The 18896-nt window shown below is 33.6% G+C and overlaps 1 protein-coding gene across 4 annotated transcripts in view; it reads right to left on the reverse strand.

Moving 5' to 3' along the window:
- LOC127738111 (von Willebrand factor A domain-containing protein 5A-like) overlaps nt 1-18896 on the reverse strand; it is a 100791-nt gene that overhangs the window by 33888 nt on the left and 48007 nt on the right. For all 4 annotated transcript variants that reach the window (XM_052249239.1, XM_052249238.1, XM_052249241.1 and 1 more), the window contains exons 15-16: nt 18219-18325; nt 15229-15244 (exon numbers count right to left, since the gene is read on the reverse strand). In XM_052249239.1, the coding sequence (XP_052105199.1) occupies nt 15229-15244; nt 18219-18325 (123 nt within the window). The remainder of the gene's footprint in view (nt 1-15228; nt 15245-18218; nt 18326-18896) is intronic.

The following is an 18896-nucleotide window of genomic DNA, read 5'->3' on the forward strand; positions in this document are numbered from 1 at the left end:
TAAAAGTGACACTACCCAAATTTGTTATAGATCTGAGTTTTGTAGTAATAAATATTTTGTATAAGTTTCATACCATTTGGTTAAGGCAAACTTAAGTTAAAGAACGGAAACGAAAAATTCTGCATTTTTTTCTTTTGTAAAGGGGCATAACTCTAGAAAGATTAAAGTGACACCATCAAAATTTAAACTTGATCTGTATTTTGTGGTAATAAGCATTGTGTATAAGTTTCATAACATTTGGTTGAGGCAAACTTAAGTTAAAGAACGGAAACGAATGTGTCACAAGCTATTTGCCACATTGCAAAGCATAACTACAAAATTTCAAACATTTTACATTTGCTTGATGATTTTTTAACCATTGATTCACCATCAGCAGATGGTGAAAGAACCATGGCTATAATGATGATGATTTTTAAGAGACTTAACATACAGGCAGCTAGTCATAAAACATAAGGTCCAGTCAAATGTTTGGAATATCTAGGTATTATACTGGACACCAAATAAATGGAAGCTCGACTGCCTACATCAAAAATGCATAGGAAATGGAAATGCACAAAAAGGGAACCTTTACAGCTTTAAGGTCATTTAAATTTTGCTTCAAGGTTGGTTCTTCCTGGCCGCTCTTTTGTTTCATATCTGATTAATCTGTCCACTACCGTCAATGATCTGCACCATTATGTTTACCTAAGTATGGAGTGCCGAACAGATTTAGTTGCGTTTTCTCAGCAATTGGAATGGAGTAAATGTTTTACAAAAAAAATTATATTTCAAGTTTTTGACATGGAACTATTTACAGATGCATCATCAACTAAAGGTTTTGGAGGTTATCATAAAGGAGACGGGTTTTATTCTTCATGGTCAGGAAATTTAGAATTACCATGTGAAAAAAACTATTCCATGGCTTTCCTAGAACTTTACCCAATAGTAGTGGCAGCTATTCTATGGGGTTCCAGGTGGTCTAAAAACCGTATACTTTTCTGTTGCGATAATGAGGCAACAGTTGCAGTAGTGAAAAAAGGTCACTCTAAATGCTTGCAAATCATGAAATTAATGCGACAATTAACATGGTGTGCCTGTAAATATAACTTCCATTTTAGTGCAAAACATGTACCAGGATATGAAAATGAAATAAGTGACGCTTTATCTCGTTTACAGATAGACCGTTTCCGCAGACTGGCTCCAAATGCAGCCCTAGAACCTCCTCAGTACCCAACCAGTTTAGAAGTAATGTGGTCCTGAACAAAATAGTTAATCAACTTTGGGACGTTGCTATTGCTAGCGAAACAAAGAGTGCATATGTAACTGGTTTCAAACATATTGAGAGATTTATGTTGCTGAACAATTTTAAATATGATTTCTTACCTCCTATTTGAAGACATTTTAATTTTCTTTATAGCATATTGTTTCCATTTCTTAAAACTACAGTATTCTACCATAAAATTGTATTTATGTGGAATAAGATACAGGTATTTGCAGAATAGTTGTAAGGACTCTTTAGAATCTGACAACAGCACACCATTAGATAGACTCTCTTACATTTTGAACTCTTGTCAAAAAACTTCAAAAACCTAGGAACCATAAGAGATTATCTATTACTTTTGAGATTTTAGAAAAAATCATATTTCGTCTTAGACAAGGTGTGTTTAGACTGTTTACCCCTTTTATTGATTAAATGCTAGAGACAGTCTGTACAGTAGGTTTTTATGGCTTTATGAGATGTGGAGAATTCACTGTTTTGAAAGCCAACCAATTTCACTCATCTGTAAATTTATGTATTGGAGATATTATATTTCATAAAGATATGACAGTTTTGAAACTGAAACAGTCAAAAACAGATCCCTTCAGGAAGGGTATAGATATTCAACTTCATAAAGTACAAAATCAAATATGTCCTCATAAAATCTTAATTAAATATTTTCGAATCAGAGAAAGTCTTATCCCTAATCTCCCATCTGATCCACTTTTTATCTCACAAAATTCTTTAGCCTTAGAAAGAAATTATTTCATTAACTGCATTAAACAAGTACTAACAGGGGTGTAGCTGTCGTTAGGCACTTTAGGCACGTGCCTACACATAATTTTTTTCACAAATATTTTTTTTCATTGAAGAAAAAAAAAGAAAAAAAAATGACAATGTTATCTGTAGATGCACGTTAAGTCATCAAAACTCTTTAAGTATCAAATGTCATTTGTACACTAGTCTATCATCCCTAGTGAATGGAGTATTGGATAGAATTGTATGTACATTATATTCCACCTTATATAGAAACTAATAAAATGCTCCGCTGGGGCGCAGCTTGATACGACCACAGAGGTCGAACCCTGAACAGTTGGGGCAAGTATGGACACAACATTCAAGCTTGATACAGCACTGAATTTGGATTGTAATTAAATATTTGACACAGCATAGGTTTCTGACACAGAATGAAAGTGGTCTAAGAACTTAAAAATTTTTAATTTACCTATTCAAACCATATCATTATAATTTGCTTTTATATATAAATCAGAAATAACCAATTTAAAATGGAAAATTTTTAAGAAAAAAAAGGAAAAAAAAATCCCCCCCCCCCAAATTTTTTGAACCCCCTTATGATTCATCACCCCCAAACTCAATCCCAGCCTTCGCTTTGTGGTATGGTACCTTGCAGTACAATTTCAGAGAGATCCATACACTTGAACAAAAGTTATTGTCTGGAAACTAGAAAAATGCTTGTTTTTTGGCCCCAAATTCCTATATGTTTAGGGCAATTACCCCCAATCTCAAACCCAGCTTTCCCTTTGTGATATGGAACCTTGCAGTACAATTTCATAAAGATCCATACACTTACACACAAGTTATTGTCCTGAAACTAGAAAAATGCTGTTTTTTTTCCCTTTTATGGTCCCTAATTACTAAAATACTGAGGGAATTACCCCCAAAATCAATCCCAGCCTTCCCTTTGTGATATGGTACCTTGCAGTACAATTTCAGAGAAATCCATACACTTGAACACAAGTTATTGTCTGGAAACTAGAAAAATTCCTAAGGGTTCCACGGAACCCAGTGTCTCGCCTACTTTTGCTGTTAATCGCAGGCTCAACAAAAATGAGGAAAAAAATTAATAAAAATATTCCTCTCTATACTATCTTTTGATTGTAAGTAGCTTCTGTCCAAGTTTGGTAAAAATCCAGGATAATTTATGAATCTAATAAATGTTTTAAAAACTCAAACTGCAGACTGTATGTAATGTTGACTGGAAGAAAAACTAAGTCCATTTATAAGTAAAATACAGAAAAAAGGGATTTTTTTTTTTCAAAATTTACTTCTGGATACTATCTTATGATCATAAACAAGCTTCTTTCCAAGTTTGGTAGAAATCCAGGATAGTTTAAGAAAGTTATTAAAATTTCAAAAACTTGAACCACAGAGTGAATGTAATGGTTCCTGGCAGAACAACTAAGTCCATTTATAAGTAAAATACGGAAAAAATGGAATTTTTTTTTTACAAAATTTACTTTTGAATATAATCTTATGATCATAAACAAGCTTCTGTCCAAGATTGGTAGAAATCCAGGATAGTTTAAGAAAGTTATTAAAATTTCAAAAACTTTAACCACAGAGTGAATATTTGTGGACGCCGCCGACGACATGTAGGATCGCTATGTCTCGCTTTTTCGACAAAAGTCAAAGGCTCGACAAAAATGCTATTTTTGGCCCCTTATTCCTAAAATTTTTGGGCAATTACACCCAAACTCAATTCCAGCTTTCCCTTTGTGATATTATGGAACCTTGTAGTACAATTTCATAAAGATCCATACACTTACACACAAGTTATTGTCATGAAACTAGAAAAATGCTTTTTTTTTGGCCATTTTTGGCCCCTAATTCCTAAAATTTGGAGGCAATTACCTCCAAAATCAATCCCAGCCTTCCCTTTGTGATATGGAACCTTGTGGTACAATGTCAGAGAGATCCATACACTTACACACAAGTTATGTCTGGAAGTTACAAAAATGCTTATTTTTGGCCCCTAATTCCTTAACTGTTGGTACCATAACCCCCAAAATCAATCCCCACCTTCCTTTTGTGGTATTGAACCTTATGGTAAAATTTCATTGAGATCCATTCACAAACTAAAGTTAGAGTGCGAAAACTAATGTGTCTTCGGACGACGACGACGACGCCAACGTCATACCAATATACGACCACAAAATTTTTTTTGCGGTCGTATAAAAACTTGCACGTTGGTTCAGATCATTTCACTTCTATCAACAAATGCTTGAAAGAACCTAAACATGCTCAAAACCCTGACATTTTATTCTTAGATACATGATGTTTTAGTTGTTTTTGGCTTTCAACTAGCTTTCACTTGGTCTTCATTCGACCTACAATAAAACCACTGCCAAAGTTGGGCGTTTATTTTGCGCGGGATGTATGAATAAGCAGTTACGTCTGGTCAGAATGAGGGAGTAAAAGACGATGCATAGTGTAGAGAGAATGCCACGCTCTCTTCACGTTAAGAACTCTTGCAACAACTCTTTTAGGGGTCCGTAGGTGGTCTGCTGAAAGGCAAAATTTCTGTCTCTATCCAAAATAAAACCTTCATTTTCCAATGGCTTTTCCAAATTTCCAAACCTTCATCCTGGACGACCCCTATTACAGGACCTACCTGTTGTATTTAGTGTAAATTTTTTTTTGTCCTGAACATGCATGAACTATCTGCCACTGGACGTTTAGTAATCAATAAATCAACAAGCTTTCAGTAACTTCAAGTGCTCTCGGATCTACTTGTAATGACCATGATTATTCAAATTCCTTAGCATGCAGGTAGTAGTCTTACAGTACAGGATATCAGAAAATTTGAATTTCTTGAATTTTGTTAGATACTATGAACAGAACCGAACTTCTGGATTAGGCATCGACTGTTGGTGTGGCCGGGGGAGGGTGAAAGTTTAAGAAGATGAATGGTCGATGCCTAGCCCAAATAATCGTATGAAAATAGTACATGAAGTCTCAGTATTATTTTAATGAAGGATCGTCAATATGTACTATCAATTGACGTATATATCAATTATCCTCAATCAGAAAGGAATAGATGTTAAATACTTAACAGGATATACTGCTTATTTAAGGGCTATGCTGATCTACGCTGGGCAATGCATATTGTAAATATTTTTTTTTTTAGATTTCCGATTGTACTGCGTCAATTCATCAGTCAGATGTTATTGTAAAATTATCTATAATTCTTCGAATTTTCTTCATGTATATTATCATGATAAAATGACCAGCAAATTTTAAATATTTTGTACACAAAAATTTTGCAACTAAAAATGCTGAAAACTGTTTTCCGTCGGGGGGCTTCACCTCCCTTGAACCCCCTACCAGGGCTCTGCCCTGGACCTGCTTGGGGCCTTAAGCGGCCCCCCAAACCCCCCCCGCAATTTGTGCCTACAGTTTATTGGATACCTAGCTACGCCCCTGACTAAGTTTATGTGGCTTCAATCCTGATCACTACAATGGTCATAGCCTAAGCATTGGAGCTGCCACAACTGCAGGGAAAGCACATATTGAAGACCATTTGGTCAAAGTACTAGGATGCTGATCCTCTGATAGTTACTGCAGGTATATAAGAGTGTCATCTTCTTCAATTAAGTATGCACAAGATTTGCTAGGGAAATTTTAACATATAGCATTATGATGTTTTAATACTGCAGAGATGCAAACAGTATTTTTTTTCTGTCAGACATTGAGGCCTACAGGGTAGCAAGTTTTGTCAGAACCATCAAATTTTTGCCAGACCTACATTTTTTATATCAGCTTTTTATACAGTAAGAGAAAGGAGATAGGATGTCTTTACAGTGACAGCTGCTTTAGTGGATTATTTTTAGAAAATATCTAAAATTCAGTTGAGTTCTTTTATTTAATAATTACTACAATATATTTTAAATTTTTTTATTGTGTACCACTGAACATCAGGCTAGGGCCATTCTCTCCTTTTTTTTACAGTGCTCTAAGATTTTTAATTGATTAAAACTTTCTCGGGAAAGTGAGGACTGAAAAGTCAATTCAGTTTTAAATTTCCCTATTTAAAGTTCCCAGTTACAACTCTCATCACAGGGATACATGTACTTACAAAAATCAATCAGATTGATATAAGCTGTGTGCAGCTTGTTTCCAGATCTTACTTTTTGTTATCCTTGTATATTTTGATATACTTATAAATTGCATGAATAAATATGTTTAAACTTCAAAAAGCAACATTTGAAAATTTTATAATTTTTTTACCATTATGTTGGTACACAAAATTTTGTTTTAATGGAAGACTACTTTTCATATAATAAATGTCACATTTTAAGTGTTCAGATACATTAACTTTTATTTTGGTGGATAATTACTCATCAATTGAGGTGCTCCTTTATTGGAAGAAGATTCGCAATACAGTTACAGTTACAGAAAGAATCAAAACTGCCGTTTCTCTCCCCAATCTCATGTATCCCCATTGTTTACCGCGAAAGTTGACCTACAAAACATTGATGTTTAACATCTACAGCAAACATAATTACTAACTTTAATTAATAAATTTTCAACAAGGCAAATTTCAATTCCCCACTAATAGGTTAGCACCAAAAATGCTAAATCTTACTAAAATCCTAGAGAACTGCCTGCCGGTCATTAGGTCTTGCACAAAAGCCCAATTTGCCGGATCTGCTCAATTTCTGCCCCCTCGGGCCGACAGGTCCGATGATTAGTTGCATCTCTGATACTGACTACCACTATTTACATTATTATGATTTAATATGAAAACAGGTGTATTATTTTTTTATACATTTTTTTTTTCTTTTTCTCATGACTTTATTGAAGGTGAATTAATCCACACTCCTAAATCCTTGGGGGCACTCAGCTGTTCCATCCGAGTTTTTGGACCTTGATGGAATTTTATCACTGGTCATTTCTAAATTTCATTCATCCCCAGGCATTTCAGGGACAAATTTTATCAAATTTATTCAAGCGCCAGTTTGATAGACCCCTGCTACTCTACTAGCACATGGGCTATCCCCATGCATACCTTGCACACCCCGGCTGCAGATGAGACGTCTAGTCTTATCCCCTCTGTGGAGACCCCTTGCTCCACACTCCCCGGCTGGCGCATTGTCTGGCAGGCAGGTTCTTCCTCAGGTTGCAAGCTGACTTGCTCAGGCAGGAACTCGAAATTCTATTTTGTATACTGAGTGTTTCTCAAGGGCCAAAACTGATTTGATTTGTGTTTATAATAAATTTATTATTCTTATTCTAATATATCTTCCTGCTTTAAGCCAGTATGACTTGCAAAGATTATGTTTTGGTTAACACACAGATATCCCTTATGCTAAATTTGGTTTACTTTGGTTGGAGCTGGTAATTGATCTATGATGCTTAATTATGTGGGTTGCTGTCTTGACTTTAATTGAGATTTGCTTAATCAGGAGAGTTTACTTGAACTAAAATTGGACTTCAGGACTTCTCATCAATACACACAGAAAATAATTTACCTGAAATTACAGCTGTAAAATACAGGTTTATGTGATCATTAGACTTTTCATTTCATCAATGGAAGGCTTGCATTATAAAATTCTGGTCTTTGAGATAGGTAAATAAAATATATCTCAAAATATTTAGTAAGCCTGCCATTGGTGACCTGGAATGTTTTGCTCACTGACACTAGACATTTATAAAAGGAGTATTTGCATACCACTCGACAATAACAAAATAATAAACAACCACCTCCTTAAACTACAGAAATTATTTACACTTATGAGACTTCAGAAAATATACAAGAGACTACAAGAAAAATACAATATGAGACAATTACAGACTACAGGTGTAAAACCACTAATTCGGGCCCGGCCAGAAAGCACACACCAGAAAGTAGTACATATCTAACACAAAATAGTTCTTACGCATGAGTGTAACTTTCAAAATATGTAGAATATTTAGGTATTTTTGGTATCAAATGAAAGCTGAATGACTGGTGATCATTGTAGAACACTTTTGACTTATAATTTTGAATATTAAAAAAACTGCACTAAATTTTAAAAAGAGGGTACATTTTGCCTGTTTGTCAGATCTGAAGTACCTGTTTTGGTACATCCGAAGTTCCGGGAACCAGTTCTTTCTTATATGCCATTAAAGGTATGTTGATTTTTTCAGTACAAGACACCATAAAGTGTTGCTTTGACATGCAATGATTGTCACTTTATTTGAACTTAAAACAAAAGAGCTATGCCTGCTTGAAATTGAGGAATTTAACATAGAAAGCAATGGGGCCATGAATTAGTGGTGTACTTCCTATTACAGAGAATCATCAGAAATTCAATTTTTAGAAGTTGTACCTATTCCAATGAAAATTAGTCATATTTGATGTCAGTAATCATGTTTAATCATCTTTTTTGAATGAACAATTCTGTCTATTGGAAATTTCAGCTCTTAAATTGACATAATAAGGTATGTTAGCCTTTTATGGTCATACAACATGCATGCAGTTAAGACTTGACTCCAAATTCTTATTTTAGTATTTTTGGGGATTGAAATCAATAAAACATGTATTATATGACTTGTTTATGTTAAGAAAATAGCTCTTGGTCAAATAATCCTATGATTTTTCAAGTTTTATTAGTTTTTTTATGGTCACCTTTTACAATCTAGGCACTTGGTATATACCCATATTAGAATTCCAAAATCTCACTGTACATGCAATTTTGAACCAGTTCAGCAAATTAGCCAGCTGAGGGATATATAAATTGCTCTTAATAATCTATGTTGTACCACAGAAGTATGGTTTATACCAAAAATTTCCCTTTTCCAATTTGAAGAAAAAAGGGGGGACAATATTCTCAATTATGTCTTAGGTTTGGACTAATATATTTTTTATTAAATGAACAACCTCTGGTAAAAATATGACTATTGGTAAGCACATTGCTTTCCTAATAGAAATTAATAACTAGAACAATAATATTGAGAATAGAAAAAGTAAATTGGCCATTGGTAATATCCATATGCAGTTTTCTTTGAATAACCCATATGTTACTACCAGTCCAATTTGAGCTTAAAATTAGTGAAATAGTATTTGGACTATAGCCTTAAATGATTTTTATTGCTTGAAATAGATCATAGAATGAAATGAAGTAATGCTAAAGTCAATATAGCCAGTTTGGTTCTGTTATAGGTGTAACACCACTAATTCGGGCCCGGCCAGAAAGCACATACCAGAAAGTAGTACATATTTAACACAAAATAGTTCCTACGCATGAGTGTAACTTTCAAAATATGTAGAATATTTATGTATTTTTGGTATCAAATGAAAGCTGAATGACTGGTGATCATTGTAGAACACTTTTTGACTTATAATTTTGAATATTAAAAAAACTGCACTAAATTTTAAAAAAAAGGGTACATTTTGCCTGTTTGTCAGATCTGAAGTATCTGTTTTGGTACATCCGAAGTTCCGGGAACCAGTTCTTTCTTATATGCCATTAAAGGTATGTTGATTTTTTCAGTACAAGACACCATAAAGTGTTGCTTTATCATGCAATGATTGTCACTTTATTTGAACTTAAAACAAAAGAGCTACGCCGGCTTGAAATTGAGGAATTTAACATAGAAAGCAATGGGGCCATGAATTAGTGGTGTACTTCCTACATACACCAAGTTTGTATAAATAGCTTCTTTGTTTTTTTTCAAGTAGATTCATGGGATAAAAACATGTAAATGGATATAAATGAAGTAAAAAGTTTACAAAAACATTTTAAATAATTTCTTTATTTCATATTATCAACATGCAGTAAAAGTACTAGAATTTACAAGTGCCAATTTTATTGAATGCAAACATTGCATTAGTTTGTGGGTCAAACATTGCATTGGTTTGTGGGTCAAACATTGCATTAGTTTGTGGGTCAAACATTGCATTAGTTTGTGGGTCAAACATTGCATTGGTTTGTGGGTCAAACATTGCATTAGTTTGTGGGGTAATTCAGTTATTTGTTTATAGTGTGTGTTTTTGAATGATGGACCATTAAAAATGTGCATTTCAAACGACTAATATTACTTTCATGATATTAATGACTAACTGCACTGTAGGTATACAAAACTGATGGATAACTAGAATTTAAAACAAGTGAAAGTGCGTGCTACTGCTCACTGATGATACCCCCGCCCAAATACTTGACGGTAAACAGGAAGTTGTTGAGTGATGAATCTGAAAACGCATCACACTGTATAGATGACTTATATAAACCCTGAAACCAAATTTCAGAAATCCTTGTAATGTAGTTCCTGAGAAAGATGCGACGAAAAATATTCATGGGACGGACAGAATAACGGCCAGACAGAGGTAAAACAGTATACCCCCACTTTTTAAAGCGGGGGTATAATAAATGTATAATTTTAGAAAAGTTACACTGAGTGCAAAATGATAGGCCTGCCAGCAATATATCAAAAGACAAGGTTTCTGAATGGGAATAGGCCATGATTATTGTGGTGGTGTTTAGCTATTATATTTTTGCATGTAATCCTTCTTTTAAATTTCTTAAGAGGAATAACAAATCACACATATAAGATAATGAATAGAATAGAATACTGTGGAATCATTTATTTTCGTGGATTGCGGAGAACTTACCTTTTTGTGGATATGTGATTTTGTGGTTTTGCCAAAGTCTGCATACAACCTGATAGAAATTTGTATTTCGTTGAACATTTAAATATGTGGTTCACCTGTACCCAAGAAAATTGGTATCCAACAAAAAATAATGAATCCACAGTAGATCAAGAAACTATAAGTTACTTTTGAATTTTAGGACATATATAGAAGCCAATTAGAACATTTAATTTTGTCTAGAATAGATTACCATGGGTATCTAAGCTGGAACTGTCGAGAAAGTTTTGAGAGGTGAAAGGGAAACATCTTGCATTTAAAATATGTTACTGAATGTTTGAAATTCAAGGCTTTTTTTTCCATTTTTTTCAAGGAAATTTCCAGGTGGGAAACAATTGATTTAAAATTCATGGCAATTTTTAGTTTTTAAAGTAGAGTGGAATCCCTAAAGTAAGCATCCAGAAGGCTATTTTATGATGTGTGTAATGAAAGTAAAATTATATTCTCTCATTGCCAATCGGTAGGGACATAAAAAATAAATTGCTTCGCTGAGTGCAGCTGTATATGACAGCAGATGTCCAACCCTGAAAAGTTGGGGCCAAAATGGACACAATATTCATGCTTGATACAGGTCTGAATTTGGATTGTAATTAAATTTTTGGCACATAATAGGTTTCTGACACAGAATAACTGCAGTCAAAGAACTTCAAGTTGATTATATGATTTGAATTTATATTCAATTTTTTGCTTTTGTGCAATACACTGCGAATTGCCCCCCCCCCCCCCCAAAAAAAAAATTTACCCCGTTTTTTTGTGTTTGTGCAATACACTATGCTGTTGAATATTAACCCCCAAAAAAAAATATTTGAAGAAATTTTCTTTTAATTTCTGAAATCTGAAATGAGAAAAATTTTCCCCCTCCAATTTTTGGATTTTGATTTGGATTACCTCCCTTACACTGCTTTTAAATTGTCTCAATTTTCCTTTAACCAGAAAAACCCTTGTTTTTCCCCCTTTTTTACCCCTAATTCCTAATTGGTTTGAGCCATAACCCCCCAAAGTCAATCCTAACCATCCCTTTGTAGTATGGAAACTTGTGGTATAATTTCAGAGAGATTCATACACTTTAACACAAGTTATTGTCTGGAAACTACAAAAATGCTTATTTGGGCCCTAATTCCTAAACAGTTGGGACCATAACCCCCAAAATCAATCCCAACCTTCCTTTGGTGGTTATAAACCTTGTGTTAAAATTTTATTGATTTCTATTTACTTATACTAAAGTTATTATGTGGAAACCATCTGTCTTCGGACGACGCTGACGACGACGACAACGTGATACCAATATACGACCAAAATTTTTTTAATTTTTGCAGTCGTATGAAAATACATAGCATATAAAATATAGGATATGCCAAAACACATAATTAACAATGCTGTGTAATGATTCATAGCCTTACCAGTTTAGAACCTTCACAGACCTTCTTCAGAGGCAGAATGATGGATTAATTGTTCGATCCTATTTATATAGATCTGGTATCTGGCTGAAAAAGTGTTATTCTGTATCTGGCGGATATCTTTACAGAATCAATTCTCCTTTCAGTTAAAATCTAATGTAATTTTCCTTTAAGTTACGGTAAACTTTATTCAACTGATTTACATGTTAGGGTAAACATTTAACCTAATGATATAACCCAAATTTGGGCTTCTACATTGTGGTATAGGGTGTCTTTATTGAAATCAAGGTACATGGTGGTAAACGTTATGCTTTGCCAAAATATCAAGTCTAAAAATGGTTTTACATTACATGGAAGTCATGCAGTCGTGATCTTTGCCTTATGATTTGTCGAAAAATCAAGTCTAATAATAGTGTTACATGGTAGTCATGCAGTCTAGATGCTTTAGCTTGTGATTTGCCAAAATATCAATTCTAAACTATATACCATCCCCAAAAACTAAACACCGATGATTAATATATTATTACCCTTAATTTTTAAAAGGGAGTATTGAAGATTAACTAATGATTCAATTATTATAACCCTCACTCCCAAACAAAGTTTGGGGGGTGGTATATAGTTTTTTTATTTTGTTTTGGCTCTAATTCTGACTGAGGCTTATGGTGATATTTATATTATAATGTAATGTCTTATTGTTGACTCAATTACTTCAATCATTGTATGTGATTTATATGCCCTTTATGGTCCCTGTAATTTGGAATATTCTATTCTATTCTATTCTATTACCATGTAACACTATTGTTAGACTTAATATTTCGACAAATCATAAGCCAAAGATCAAGACTACAGGGCTACCATGGGATTTAAAACCATTTTTAGACTTGATAAATTTCGGCAAATCATAGTTAGCCAAAGCATCAAGACTGCATGACTACCATGTACCTTGATTTCTATAAAGACACCCTATACCACAATGTAGAAGCCCAAATTTGGGTTATATCATTAGGTTAAATGTTTACCCTAACATGTAAATCAGTTTAATAATTTTTACCACAACTAAGCAAAATTCCACTGGATTTTAATGGAAAGGAGAATTGATCCTGTAAAGATATCTGTCAGATACAGAATAACTCTTATCCACCGGATATCAGATAACTTTTATTCGCCAGATACCAGACAGTGTTCTCCCCAGGATTTTTTGATAGGGCTGTGGTAAGCGCGCGATATTAGATTGATTCACCTTTCGCATTTTCGATGTAATGTTACATTTACTTACAAGCCTGTGGTCTACATAAATAGAATGCAACAATTAATTCATCATTCTGTCTCTAAAGAAGGTCTGTGAAGGTTCTAAACCGGTCAGGCTAATAATAATCACCAGGCGTTGTTAATTATGTATCCTATATTTTATATGCTACATATTTTTTCTCCTGCTGATTCACATAATTAATATGGCTTCCAATAACAAAAAGTTCTTTTAGGAGCTATCGTGTTTAGAGACCTCTAATGTCAGTATATCATTACTTTATTACTCGCATAATAAAAATACACCACACACGCTTCAATGTACAATAAAATCAATATCAATGATATCAAAATCTAAATTGACTTTTAAACAAGAGTGCACACGCTGAAATGTCTCGCCTACTATACTGACCATTGATTTTATGTTGATAGTCTTACATATAAAGTTTTACTACAAGTATCACATTAACATTTATGATCCAAGAAAATGAGGTCAAGGTCAGATAAACCAAGCCGGAACTACATGTACACCTTTAATACAATCATTCCATACACAGAATATAGATGACCTATTGCTTATAGTATGAAAGAAACAGACCAAACCATGGAAATTCTATACTGACCAATGAACCATGAAAATAAAGTCAAGGTCAGACCGACATGTACACCTTAAAATCATTCCATGCATCAAATATAGTTGACCTATTGCTTATAGTATCTAAGAAACAAAGTTAACCAGGAAAACTGAACATTGACCAATGAACCATGAAAATGAGGTGAAGGTCAGATGATACCTGCCAGACAAACATATACACCTAACAATCATTAAATACACCAAATATTGTTCACCTATTGCTTAAAGTTTATGAAAAACAGACCAAAACACAAAAACTTAACATAAGCAATGAACCATGGAAATGAGGTCAAGGTCAAATAAAACCTGCCAGACTGACATGTACATCATAAAATATTTCCATACACCAAATATAGTTACCTTTTGCATACAGTATTAGAAAAACAGACCAAAACACAAAAACTTAACATTGAGCAATGAACCGTGAAAACTAGGTCCAGGTCAAATAAAATCTACCAGACTGACATGTACATCGTAAAATATTTCCATACACCAAACATAGTTGACCTTCTGCATACAGTATTAGAAAAACAGACCAAAACACAAAAATTTAACATTGAGCAATGAACCATGAAAATGAGGTCAAGGTCAAATAAAACCTGCCAGACTGACATGTACATCGTAAAATATTTCCATACACCAAATATAGTTAACCTATTGCATACAGTATTAGAAAAACAGACCAAAACACAAAAACTTAACTATTACCACTGAACCATGAAAATGATGTCAAGGTCAGATGACACCTGCCAGTTGGACATGTACACCTTACAATCATTACATATACCAAATATAGTAGACCTATTGCTTATAGTATCTGAGATATGGACTTGACCACGAAAACTTAACCTTGTTCACTGATCCTTGAAATTAGGTCGAGGTCAAGTGAAAACTGTCTGACAGGCATGAGGACCTTGCAAGGTACGCACATACCAAATATAGTTATCCCATTACTCATAATAAGAGAGAAATTAACATTACAAAAAATCTTCATTTTTTTTTTCAAGTAGTCACTGAACCATGAAAATGATGTCAAGGACAATGGACATATTACAGATGGAAACTTCATGTCATAAGGCATCTATATACAAAGTATGAAACATCCAGGTCTTCTACCTTCTGAAATATTAAGCTTTTAAGAAGGTAGTTAACGCCGCCGCCACGGCGCTGGATCACTATCCCTATGTCAAGCTTTCTGCGACAAAAGTCGCAGGCTCGACAAAAACCCTGGTATTTTGTTTTTTCAACCAACACCAACAAAGAATATATTTAAGAAAATACTTACCTATTTGTCCCTTTTTCTGAAAAGAACAATAACATAATAATTCGGAATTATAATTTATGCTAATATTTATGAAGCTGTTAAGACACAATTTTTGCTTAGCTCATCAGAGTCATCACCATGAAAATTGAAAAAAAGAATGTCTGTACTCAGTCAAATTTTGCACACGATTTAACATAGGATTTAACGTGAAATGAGCTTCACCATTATGGATTCAGCTTTGTTTTTACCAAACCCATACTCTATCTGCAAGTCACCATTATACACTGATGTACCAAAAATCATTTCAAGATCTTTAGGCATCACAAAAAATAATATGTGTCCATTGTACATCATACCCCACCAACAAACAAAAAGTTTTCAAGTTGATGTGACCATAATTTCATGGTAAAGTACCTTAATCCAAAATTTATACAAACAATATTGTCTTTGTAGTTGTGTATGGTGAAAATTTTGTGTTGTGTAACAATTGTTGTCCAATAATGTAAACATACATTCTGAAGGTTTTTATTGGTGGTGTTTTATCTGTAATTGTCTCCTGGTATGTAAATATGCATATAATTTTCTGTTTGTATGGTAATGGAACAAATCCTTATAGATCCAATGTTTTCTTATTTCTGATGTAACTCTCTTGATAGCCAAACTCAAATATAAATCACAATCCACAAAGTCCCAAATGGTGAGTATTAAGTCAAAAGTAAATTGTAACAAGTCAAAATTTTATAAACTCACCATCAGTGAAATTGAGCATTATGGATCTAAACCAACTCCCTAATAATGAAATGTAAGCATAAGTGATAAAGGGGGTATCTGTGTGTAAACCAAAACATAGTCCCAATAAATCATACTGGCTCAAAGCAGACAGAATTTTCAAATGAATAATATTTATTAATACAATAAACTCAATAACAACATATTTTGGCCCTTGAGAAACACTCAGCATAATTAAGAATTTAGGAGTTCTTGCCGAGCAAGTCAAATAGCAACCTGTAGTGTGAGGAAGAACCTGCCTGTCCGACAATACTCCAGCCGGGAATGTGAAGCGAGGGGTCTCCACGAAGGGGATGAGACTAGGTGTCTCATCTGCAGCCAGGGTGTGTAAGGTCTGCATGGGGGATAGCCCATGTGGTGCTATTACAAGTAGTAAGTAGCAGGGTCTATCAATCTGGCGCTGGAATAAATTTGATAAAATTTGTCCCCGAAATGCTTGGGGATGAATGAAATTTTATACATCAAGGAAAACAAGTTATAAAATAAAAAAAATATCACTGGTAAAAGCTGAGATGTTCCTCATGTCATGAACATTATTGAAGGTGTTTGGAAGGGGTTGGTGGGTGGTAAATTGAATTCCAGCACTGTAAAACTGTTAAGTTGAACTTAGTTTGACTGCTTTGAACCAAGAAACTGATTGCACAAGACCATGCATATGGCTTAACACACAGATTTTGGGTACATCAATCATCTAGTGGGAGGAGACTGAAACCACTGACCTTCAGTTTATATATTCTAATTAATGTGTAATTATTTTTATGAGACTGAAATTATTCTGCCTTTCATCACATACAGTGAATAATTGTAATATGTATCTGATTAAGAATAGATTAGTATGTCCCCTGGTGAGATTGCAGTGTAACTTCAAAGTGTCAAATGCCTGAGAAATTAATCTCAAGATGTAGCAAATGGTCTGTGTATGTTAATTAAATGTATCCAAGATGTCAGCATGCTTACTGGAAAGATTAATTATCAAAGTTGGCTGGAAATATTGTTTGAATAAACAATACTTATATTACATATAAGTAACCTACTTAAGTATGATACTGGATAGATAAAACAGCACAGACCTTTAAACAGTATGACCCCTACTTTCACAGGTGGAGCATAAAAACAGTCTGGACAATTTCAATTTTCTTGAAATATTTTAAGTCCTAGACTGTAAAAAATCAGTCAATCAGGGTGAAATGCAAACTCAATCATTAAGTCCAAATTAAACACAAAAGTACCAAAAATAAGCCCAAGATCAGCAAATACATGTATTACAAAAAATAATCCAAACAGGTATAATTTTCAAGAGATTTTCTGTCCAAAGGCTGTTTTATGTGGAAAGAGGGTCAACACGAAGTAAAGCAAACTCCACATGCAAGTCATCACTATACACTTACTTATGTACCAAAAATCAAATCTTCAAACATAATGAAAACTCACCTGAATTTATTTGCATCTTCAACAATAGCAATTCTACAACATTTGCTCAAAACATGAAAATGGGTAAAATCGTCAATTAAAGGCATAACTTTTGTATGGAGTCAACTGACAATTTCGTCCTTATGAAAATATTTGTAATGCTAGTCCTGTTGATTATTTATCATAATTGAAGTTTCTCTCTATCAATTATAGTTTTCAATATAATAGACATAAACACAAACAAATTGTTAAAAAAAACCCTTCATATAAGGACAATTACTCCTATAAGAAGTTTAATAACGATTTGGACCATGTTGACTTATTTGTAAATCTTGTCTTACTGATCATTTTTGCTGAAGGAAGTTTTTCTCTATCTTTTATAGTTTTTAAGATAATAACCAAAAATAAAAATAAATTGGTAAAAAAAAAAATCTTCATTTAAGGGCAACAACTCTATAAGAAATCTAACATTTTTTGTCAAAATGGACAGTAGTTGATCTTGAAATTCTGAACATTTTTGCAACCATCAGATTTTCGCTTTCTAGAACAGTGATTAAGATAGCACAACTTGCATTTGACCCCTGTGTTAAATTTTTTAGCCATATCAGCTATATTAGTTAGTTTCAGAAGAGGAAATGTTTTGTAAAATCTAAAAAGTGAAGACAATTATTTGCTTTCAGAAGGACAGAATGATGTAAAAGGGCAACACTATATTTCCCTGACACAAAGTGGTTGGGGCATACAAAATATGTGACAATGAGATAACACAATATTTTGTTAATTGTAACCTAAAATCTTTTGAAACTACTCACATTAGTTACTGGGAGTTTTGTTTGTACATCCACTCCCACAAAGGCTGTGTATTTAGATATGATTTTGGCTGCTGTACTTATGATGATGATCTTCTCTTTAGTGTTGTCTATGAAAATAATACAATCTTTCAATAACACAAATTGTATATTATTTTCCAATGATCAGGGACAAATATTCAATCAAATTGTTTTCTAATTGTCACCCCTAAACCATATAAATTCAGACAGTAACGCTTGAACAGTAAAAGTGAATAAACTGCTTCGCTGAGCGCAGCTGGATACGCCCGCAGAGGTCCAACCCTGAACAGTTGGGGCAAAAAAGGACACAATATTCAAGCTTGATGCAGGTCTGAATTTGGATTGTAATTAAACATTTGACATATTATAGGTTTCTGAATAAATGTAGTCAAAGAACTTGAAATTGGTTATATGAATTGAATTTATATTCAATTAAAGATTTCTTGCTGTTGTGCAATACACTATGCTGTTGCGCAATACTTAGTAAATCTGTTGTCAGACTATAAACAAATAAAATTTATAAAATTCTAAAGGGAGCTTACATCAATAGATATAATCAATTCACCAAAGTTTCATAAGAATTGCTGAAAGCATTTTTGAGTTATTGTCTGAAAACTGGAAAATCCCCCCTTTTTTAATGAATAAAACCCCATAACTCGG

Source organism: Mytilus californianus, unplaced genomic scaffold (assembly GCF_021869535.1).
Source record: "Mytilus californianus isolate M0D057914Y unplaced genomic scaffold, xbMytCali1.0.p SCAF_4, whole genome shotgun sequence".
Taxonomy (NCBI): domain Eukaryota; kingdom Metazoa; phylum Mollusca; class Bivalvia; order Mytilida; family Mytilidae; genus Mytilus; species Mytilus californianus.